The 10,809-nt window shown below is 35.1% G+C and overlaps 1 protein-coding gene across 3 annotated transcripts in view; it reads right to left on the minus strand.

Annotated features, from left to right (window-relative positions):
- Nucleotides 1-10,809, minus strand: part of LOC149786964 (uncharacterized) — a 161,413-nt gene that overhangs the window by 143,160 nt on the left and 7,444 nt on the right. For 2 of the 3 annotated variants that reach the window (XM_089977517.1, XM_089977516.1), the window contains exons 2-4: nucleotides 4,911-5,501; nucleotides 3,463-3,611; nucleotides 1,168-1,378 (exon numbers count right to left, since the gene is read on the minus strand). In XM_089977517.1, coding sequence (XP_089833643.1) covers nucleotides 1,168-1,378; nucleotides 3,463-3,611; nucleotides 4,911-5,501 — 951 coding nt within the window. Of the gene's footprint in view, nucleotides 1-1,167; nucleotides 1,379-3,462; nucleotides 3,612-4,910; nucleotides 5,502-9,103; nucleotides 9,259-10,809 lie in introns of those variants that run through there. The other variant, XM_089977518.1, reaches the window with a different exon arrangement.

Genomic DNA, 10,809 nt, shown 5'->3' on the forward strand with positions numbered 1-10,809 from the left:
AGACTGAACCAGAGGGTCTGGAACAAGCCCAACCTTACGAAGAAGACTAAACTGCATGTCTACCAGGCCTGCATGCTCAGCACACACCTCTATAGCAGCGAAACAATGGTCCACTTATACGAAACACAAGAGGAAACTCAACAGCTTCCACCTGAGATGCCTGCAGCGCATTCTGCACATCAAGTGGCAGGACACCAATAAAGAGGTTCTGGGATGCACCAACATGAACAGCATGTTCTCCATTCTCAGAGAGAGGTGCCTTCGCTGGCTTGGCCATGTTAAGATAATGGACCCAGGCCACATTAAGAAGGACCTGTTATACAGGGAGTTAGCAGAAGGCGCATGACCGACTTGATGACCATGTCTGCGCTACAAAGATGTTTGCAAGAAGGACATGAAGACAGCCAACATCAATGTCAATGACTGGAATAGCTGTGCTAATGACCGTTCCACCTGGCACCTAGCTGTCAGACAGGGCATTCAAAAAGCCAAGGAAGACAAAAACATAAAGCATGCTAAAAAGAGAGCCAGAAATAAGGCAAAACATCAACTTACTCTGGAGCTACACCATTGTCTCCCGTAGATAGACGCATGCCAAGAAGAATTTAGGACGAGATGGAGTTATAGCCAAATGGATAATAGAAATATATTTCGCTGATTACTCTACCCATGTTCTCAATGTTATCACCAATCTACCTGACTTAATATGCAAAGTAGTCTACGCATGGTGCAAGTTCACAATTATGATATCACCAGTATACCTGTCTAAATATGCAAACTAGTCTATCCATGGTGTATGTTCACAATGTTGTTACCACTGTACGTGTCCTATACTAATTAGTCTACTCATGACACATTCTGACCAGCATATTATCACCAGTATACCTGTGTTATGTCAAGTTGTCTACCCATAACACATGTTCAAGATGATGTCAAAATCCTATGCCAGTTAGTCCAGTCATTGCACAAGTATGTTATCACCACTGCATCCATCTTATTCTGAGTAATCTACCCACATATACCAATCTGTCCATCCACTACACATGACAATAATATTATCAGTAGTGTACTCACCTTATCCCAATTATAGCACCTATGGCACATAATGACAATGATGTTATCGCCAGTGTCCCTGTCTAATGATACATTTAAAACTATTCTGCATACCTTTCTGAATGGAACTGGAGAAGACCTGGTCTGTTGCTCTTCTTTTTCTTTGTAGCCTTTCAGTAGATGTTTGAAAAGACTCTTGGCTGATGGACAATGTTGGCTGATGTCCAGAATGGGCAGGTTTTGATGTAGTGGTTGCAGTAACCATTCCTGCTTGCGTTATATGGGGGTGTTTATATTCCTCACTGCACCTAATGGCTGATTGTCTCTGATACAAAATATTACAATATTTAGTAATTGATATTCCATGACATGAAATTCAATAATAATAATTTAGATAATTGCTGAATGAAAAACAAACAATGGGATGGTCCAAATATCAAATGTCACATGTTTGTTGAATGATGATGCAGACTAAACACTGCAAACTCTAATTCATCAACATCACATTGCATAGTTGCTTATCAAGCGAGCTAAAACACAGAGAGGTTGCTACAAGGCCTATGAAGGAATTAAGGCACTGAAAGAAATGTTGGCAGGACAATACAAGCTATGCAATTTATTTGAAATTCATCATAATTAAGGGAATGCAAATAAGTTGGTCTGTCACTCAAAGGCTGTAATACTGCTGAAAACTGTGGAACATTGTTTTCATTTTCTGCCAAGGTCACAGAGAAGTCAAGCTGCATACCAGATTTTGTACTGTACAGAAAAGGGCCTAAAGAAAATTGATCAGTGACCTTAACTTTGATAACAAGAGTCCCTCAAATGGAATGACAATGTACTGGACAAAAAGAATGACTATGTACAAATTCAAGACAAGACTATTTCCTATATTTCACCACTTAGTGTTGAAATCATCTCTGAAAATTTTCATCGATGACAAGATTTTGTGTTAGCTGATATGGTACACAAATTAGATGTCAGCTTGGCACCAATTTTATTTGCTACAAAGTAGTCTTTATTAACAATCTTTTGGTGCAAATGTCATGTCATAATAAACATCCATTAACTGGAAGCAGGGACAAAGTTTTTTAAGGTAGTCATTGTGGAAACCATACTCTATGTTCAACAGTCACTTCTTCATGTAGGACCATCAAGGAATCATAAAAAGTATATTGCTGAAAACCCTGTGTTGATACAGCAAACTATTTTGAGGGGGGTAGACACATAAAAAGCTTGCAGTAACTTTCCATGAGTTGGTGGTTCTTCCTCCACAAATTATACTGGCCACCGTGTATATACCATTATACTGGCCACCATATAAACCTTAAACAACAACAAGAACCACAATTCAGTAGAAGCAGCACTAACAAGATTTACAAGAACACAGCTGTGGTAGCCATACTGGACATCAGATAAGCACCATTTTACTTTGAGACTAACAAGATCAACCAAGAAGTCTTGCAATGAACACCCCATGCTAACATCAATTTCTAGTCAGAGTTGTGATAACAAGATTTTTATGATGGCTAGCATGGCAGCCATATTGGATATTAGATCAGCACTATTTGTTTAGGATCATCTAGTTATCATAAGAAGTCTTTTAATAAAATCACATATTGATAAGACCATCCATTCAGTATAAGTAATGATAATAACATTTCAAAATGGCTGCTACTGAGGTCAATTGTATATCAGACTAACACCATTTTCATTTAGTGTCAACTAGACATCCTAAGAAATCTTCTAGTAAAACCCACACTGATCTTACCATCCCATTCAAAAATAGTGCTAACAAGGTCTTAGAATGGCACAGTTTTGCCTAGGACCAACCAGAAATCATAAGAAGTCTTTCAGTGAAAACCCGATGCTGACATGACCATCCCATCCATTATGAAGTAGCAATAACAACATATTTATGACAAGTGCTGTCATGCTGTATTGGAAACTGATTGGTGCCAATTTCATTCAGGGCCAACAAGACTTTATGTAATGACCTGAAGTAAACACCCCATGCTATGACCATCCACTCAGATATAATATTAATAGCAATACTTTCAGGATGGTTATTATGGTAGCCATATTGGATATCTGAGTGGCATCTTTGTCATCTATTTCCATCTAGACCATAAAATGTGCTTGTATGTGAAGTTTTGCATGGATTTAGGCTATAGCTATAATAAAGAAACATCAATATTTATTCTTCTACTTGATTACTTCAAAAACTTGCATGAGTTCATATTAAACAATCAGAACAATTTTGCAAGCTTCCTCTAATTATAGCTGCAGGTTTTAATGACTTGTGACAATCACTAGCCAGGGGAGTGAAATGATTGTCATATTCCTGACTCTCATACAATTACAGTTTCTAACAAGCAGTAGTGATGTATTATTGACAAAATTAAATACCTGTGGAATTTGATCAACATGTGTCCCCACTAAAATCACTGGTGGTGGGATGACTGTATAAGATGTTGATGGGGAATGTGCAGAATTCATGTTTTCTGTGTCAGGTGGTGCACAGGAATGTACGGAATTCAACCAGATCTCAACTAGCTCTAAAAAAGTCAAGAAACAAAATATAGCATTAACATTCTAAGCATTAAAAGAATAATGTAGATCTACTTGCTGACAAAATATTTACTAAAACAATACTGACTTAGTTTCTGACAGATTTAATTGAATGTGTATCAAAATGAAATGACTTAAAACCAAAGAACCTGAAGTTCCTGCTTTTGCCGGACATTTCCAGTAGATCAAAGAATGTGACCTACAAACTCTGCAAAATCAGATATCAATCATGAAAGTTTTGAAATATCTCATATATCAACTCGTCTTTGATTTGTCCATTTAACTGCCAAATAAACATCTTAATGAAGTAAAATGCAAAAGTCACTAAGTCAAGTTTACAAATTATTTCTTTCGCAGGCAATCAATATAGGTGTTGCCAACTAAGCTTTCCAAAGAATCAAATGTATGTATTGTTTTCTGTTTGTCAGGCAATCAATCAAGGTGTCACAGTCTAAGCTTGTCTGGTCATTTTGTTTTCCCCTTTTATTTAAAGGCTCTATAGCCACAAAATACAAGACAAATAGAGGTCTTACTGGTTATCTCCTGACCATATTAAAATCAATATAGTTCAATGACTGCCCTAGGTCCTGTACTATAGACGTCATATCAGTCCCTCACACCATGCTGTTTGTGTTCCTGCATGTCAGCAGTTTAAAATAAATTATGAGAAGCCTAAACTCAAATTAAGGAAAGACAGGTACTTGCAACAATAACTGACTTTACAGGAAATGACTGTTAATTAGGTGTTACATATTTTGTAGTAGTAAGTCTGCTGATTGTTAGCAGTTACAACCGAAAAACAGTGGAGTGACATAAAAATACTATTTGTTGGGAAAAATCCTAAGTCCTTATTTCTGAATGAAAATAATATGAAGAAATAATTAGCTCATGAGGAAATTAGTTAATTATATTAGGATATTACTATCATTGAAGCAGCATCAAATCTGGAGCCAAAAATGACACATTTTGTGGTGCAATTAATAATTAATTCTATCAATCATTTCTTTCTTGGCATGTCATGTTTTATCTCCTTTAAATGCTTTTATGTTGCAACTAACAAATATATGGTTATTATATTAATTTTTCAAGACCAGCCATATGGAATCAATCCTTTAGTACTCTCAATATTCTCTTCTGAATATAACTGAGTTCTTACAATCCTAACCAAGAAATGTTTACAGTTGTACAAATGAATGTGATTATTTTTTGTGTATTGAAAAATATCTTTTATCTGCGTCAAATACAAGATAAATGAATTTACAGATGAGATGAAGCCCAGCACGTACCATGAACTTTGCATTTCACTTTCCCCTCAGTGTCAAAGTAACACTCATCTTCTACAATATCAGTAATTTGTCCACTGACATCTGAAACTAACAGGTAAATGGCACGTCTTGTCAGGAACATCTGGTGTGTTGTGTAAAAGGCATACTGCCCTGCAAAATCCCACATTGTTAAACGTGCATACTTTCTTACATCCTGCTTTGTTTTGTCAGGATTTTCTTTCAACAATTTTAACATTTCCCTCAATGGATCTGTCTTATGACTTTCAGTGGCATTACTTTCTCCTGGCTCTCTTCCAGGCATCATGTTATTTTCAGACTGGGTGAGATTACTCTGACCTACAGTGGAAGGTGATTCTTCTTGAAGACTAGCCGTAGATGAAAGATTCTGGCCAACATTCTGTTGAAGAGCCCGGTGATATATTACCTCTGTATCAGTGTCATCATCAGCAACAATGCCAGTTGGACTGTGGTCAGCTCTCTCCTGTTGAGGAGAGCTTGCAACCTGTTCGTGATCTGCAGTGCTCTCACTTGTTTTGCAGTTCTCATTTAGAACTTTAACAAGGCGCTGTAGTTTATAATCCTGTTCTGAATCTGAAATCAGAAGGAACAGATAGTACAGCTGAATACTGCTTTGCAACAAAAAATCAATCTGGAAATGAAAAATGAAAATACAACTTCAATGCTCTTTTGTTTCTCCACTACATGTGGTGGGCCAGATAAGTCACTCCATGCTACTGCAAGTTTAAATAATGTGGTGGTGGGGGTATGGGGTAGATACCAAGCAACTCAACACCAACAATCTTTTGGTGCATGTGTACATCCACCACATAAGGGTTGATAGGGAGTGATTGACAACAAAATAGTCAATGCAAGAAGACTACCATTGGAATGTATGTGTGTGTGTGTGTGTGTGTGTATGTGCATGTATATATGTATGTATGCATGTGTGTGTGTGTGTGTGGATGTATGTAAACAGCATCTCAGCACAATAACAGCTACATGGCACCAATAAAAAGCAAAATCAAAAACTGTAAAAATGAGGATTGTACAAGAACTTAGAAAAAATAAACCCTCTCAAACAAATGTAAACACTGCTAGAAAATAAAATCTAAAAATGATGCTCTAATTTTATAAAATGCATAAACAATAACTGCCCTTGAAAAGACTATGAAGTCAGCGATTAGTAATCATATAACAACTGACACTTCATCATTAATCTGATTACAAGTTCAACAAATGCAAATATAATTTCAACAGCAATTAAGCATTCAATGCATGTTTGTTTTGAAAACATTGCCTAATTAATTCCTTTTCCTATTCATCCCATCTTTAGATGGTGCATCACTTTGGTGTATAATATACACTTACTTATACTTTGCAATTTATATGCTGTAGTAGCCTTCAAATAAAAAAAATGGACATGACAAGGCAAAACGATTAAAAGGCACATCCAAAAAATGCAAGAATGTCACTTGTTTCTTTATTCTACAGTACACACATCCATATCACATCTTTGTGTTGGTCTATTAATTTCATATGAAGCTAAAGCAGTGGATCTTGGTTAATAAAGCCTTATTTCCCATAAAGCAGAGCTATTGATCTTGACTGGTTTAATACAACATGATAATGGCATTGCTGTACCAAGCAGCAATAATCTTTATAAAAGGCTAATATTAGAAAAATATGACTACATTCATTTGTAAAAGGGACTCAGCTGTTAAGATTATTATTTGTAGTTAAGAATACAATGTATATGTTCCAGTAGGAAACAAAGTCACCATAATCCTTGGGATGTTTTACTGAAAGCATCTGGTCATGTTTGGGATATCAAATAGACAGTCATGTTGATTTCTACTCATCAACTTGTAACTTGGTATTTTTACTTGATGTTTTTTTGTCAATCTGTTTTCTGCTCAGTCATGATGGTTTCCAAGATAATCAGATAAATACTATAGTGATTTTGCCATGTGACATTTAATAATCAGCTCTAGCCTCAGTTTTGGTACTTGCAAAAATGTTCAATAATCACAAAGCTTTCAGTGGTAAATCAGAGTGGATGGTAGTACTAACATTAGTACCCTACTTCATGGATGTACCACAAGGCACACCGTAGGTGGGTGGATGTTGTCAACATTTTTGGGCATATTAATTTATTTGTGAATAGATATATTTATCCAATACCAAGAATTGGTTGATATGATTATTGAGTATATTCCATACTTGAATATAAAATGAACATAAATTATCATTTAAACTCTTTAAATCCATGATGTTATGAGGTGAAATAGATGAACGCTTATCATAGTTACAATCACCCTCATTTCCAGGTTTGGCACATTTGGAACACCACTGTCATTATCTTGTTTCAATGGTCCCTTATGATATCACTCATTTTTAAAGCTAATTTTTTATCGTATTACACATTTTGACCATTTAGACACATATTCATTTTCCGAACTCTTTGCTAATATACTAAGTCATGTAATTTTTCAATTACAATTATTAATTCTGTTAAGGTGTAGTTTTGTTATTACTGATAGCATTTTTCATGCTTGCCATGCAATCTTTGCTTGAGGACTTTTTTATAGGTAGCTGTTACCCAGAAAACGATAGAATTTTCCATGACAGGTGCAGACTTCAGCAGAATTCCTTGAGGAGTATAAATAGGCTTGTCAGCATTTGTGCTAGGACCAGGTCATATTTCTGATGTCCTGTTAAGAGTTCTGGTTGTTTATACCCTGCATGAGAAAGTTGTTTTACTATTTTACTGCATTGTTGGTTTCCCTAAATAGAGTAATTTTCAGTAATGTACTGTAATATACAGAAATGGAGATGAAAATACAGCAATGTAAAAGAAATTTTAAAAATGTAGTAAATTAACAATGCATATCTTGGTATGGTTTGTTGTTATCCATTGACATTAACATTAACACGAATGGTGCTTATGTTGTTGTTGTTGTAGGGTTTAATGCCATTTTTCAGCATATGATAGGCTATACATGGCAGCCAGTATTAATGGTGGAGGAAGAACCCGGTAAAACCCTGGAAAGAACCACCGACCCATGAGAAGCTACTGGCAAGCTTTCTCACATATCCACATTAGCTGAATCCGAGACTCAAACCCATGCAGAAAGAGGTGAGATGGCAGTGATCTGTAACGGAGAGTGCTTTAGACCACTTGGCCACTCGGGGCCCCGGTGCTTATGTAAAGTAACAGATTTCAAACTTGTATATATAGTAAGGTTTACTATACTATGATAAATACATAATTCATCTAGATTTTGAAGTAAGCATAATTATATTTATTTATTTGTCCAGTTTGGTGAGAATTTATTCGTTTTATATTCTACGTTTTGTTACAGAATATTTAGTTACTGTAATGAAGAGGAAATGCAGTAATAGACACACAATTCACATTAACTGCAAAGATAATCCAATTGGTAGAACAGGCAGTGTCATGTATGACCAAACATAATTATCCTCTAATGGCATACTTCTAGATGCAACTTTCACATTTCATGTAAATAACTGGATTCGAGGTGAAAAGAATGAGTCAGCTCATATATACATACAGGGTTAAAATGGTATAGGGGTCAACGATTACAGGCACAACAATGGGTGCAGTTTACCAGCAAACTTGGGTTCAAATCTGATGTAGTGAGCGAAATAAAATTCTGTAACCTGTATGGTGAAGTTATTTATTCATATTTATTGAAATCTGCTAGTATTATGAAGCATTCTGCTGTAGAAACCTGGGATAGAACTTTCCACTTTGTATGGTACTTTGATGAATTTTATATTCAGTGTCCATTAATTAATTTCCTTCAAATTACAGTGTAATATCACATTACTGAAAATAACTAAGTATAATCATAGGAAATCATGGATAATAATAATAATAATAATAATAATGATAATAAGTACAAGCTTGATTAGGAAGCCATTGAATGTTTCTCAAGGTTCTATTCATAAATTTGTTATATTGTAAGGCTATTGTAATGGGCAGGAGATCTAGCCTCAAAAATTATTATACGTTTCAAATTAAGTTCATTAATCATAAAACTCTCGGTGTTACAGTAGGGTGAATGATAGCACCAAAACTACTAGACCTAGTACCTCTACTTCGTACCTAGGTGGGTGGGTGGGTGTTGACAACATTGACAGTCAACATTAATTTATCAATTAATACCTACCGTTATTCAATACTAAAATGATGATCGGCATGATTCTGGGGTGTATTTCATATTCGCATATACACTGATCATAAAGCATCCCTTGAATTATTTCATTCCATGGTGGTCTTATGTCGTAAATGCATGTATCACTAGCCGAAGTATTGGTCTCGTTTCCTGATTTGGCACATTTGGAACACTTCTGTTGTTTATATAGCTTAATGGTTAGTGGTCGCTTACGGTATCAACCATTTTTAATTAGACATGAAAATTTTGACCATTCAAAAGTATATTCGTTATGTGTACACATAGCTAATACTCTGTGTTATATTGGATTCTAATTACATTTATTAATTGGTGTGTAGTTCTTTTGCTATCAGTAACAAAGTTCGGTTGCCCCTGAAAGCAAGCGCTCGCAGATTTTTTACCTGTGGTTGCTACCCAGCGAACATTAAAAGTTTCCGTTCCAAACACAGAATCCTGCAGATTTCCACAGGAAGTATAAAGGTTTGTAACCTTCTGTGTTGGGACCTCATGGGTTTTTCGAGGGCCGTGTTATGAGCTCAAAACTTTTAGAACGTGCGTAGGAAAATATTTTACAATTTTTTTTTTTTTTTTTTGTACTATAAAGGTCATATAAGGCAGTGCGCAAAGAAAAGATAACTCTTTTGTTGATTATTTTCCGCGAATGAGAATTCATAGTTATTTCACGACATCTACATAAATAAATGCAAAAATAAAGTTTTTATAGTACATTTGGAACAGGACTAAGACTACATTTTGAGATATGCTTCTGTATAACTAAAAAACTTTCAGAATATTTATTCGTTCAATTTTTTTGTTTTTTTAAATCAGCAACTTTAGCTTAAATATCCGCTTAATCTGTTAAATTGTAATCAGACATTAACTGTCATGATCCTGTCAGGCCAAATCAAGTGTTTCTTGCCGACCTTGTTCAAATAATGTTTATTACAATTTAATAGAAATACGAAATCAAATAATAATAATAATAATAAGTGCAAGTTTAAGTATAGAGCAGATGAGTGTTTCTCAGTACTCTTCCAATAGTTATTTGTTAATACCGTAAAGCTGTTGAGTGTTTCTCAAGGTTTTGTATAGATGCTGTTAGTTATTATTGTTACAGCCATTGGGTGTTTATCTAGGCACTGTTTGAAGTTAACCCATATGAATGTAATGAAATGTTAGCCAATCTTTCTAGTCCATCAAACAAAAATAATTTTAATATAAACTCTGAATGAACATTATACTTTGATATTTGTAATTGTTTATATCAACTTCTATCATAAAAACTGTTGCTTATACTTTAAAGGTTATGGACTCAGTCTATATTTTATGCGAGATTTAATATCTATTAAAGAAAAAAAAATGTCTTTCTCTTCATGCTTGCCATACCCTTATAATATAATACTTCAGAAAATGAAAAGTCGGAGAAATGTACTTGTCTTGCTGAATCTTCACTAGTTCTTTCCACAAAACAATGTTGGATGCATACCAATATTAACTAGGAATTCAACAATTGAAATTTTGAAATGTAATATTACGAGAAATTTCACTGGCCTTGGGCAAGTGGACTACTGTTAAATGTGAGCCATCATTAAGATGATAAATCAAATGCACACATGTACACACGCAAATAAAACTGCAAGCCTTCTAACCTAAACCCCCAGGTGGCCTGGTTAATGGCTTATGTGGGGTTATTATATATA

This window comes from Sinohyriopsis cumingii, chromosome 12 (assembly GCF_028554795.1).
Source record: "Sinohyriopsis cumingii isolate HCF-2022 chromosome 12, ASM2855479v2, whole genome shotgun sequence".
In the NCBI taxonomy this organism is placed as follows: Eukaryota; Metazoa; Mollusca; class Bivalvia; order Unionida; family Unionidae; genus Sinohyriopsis; species Sinohyriopsis cumingii.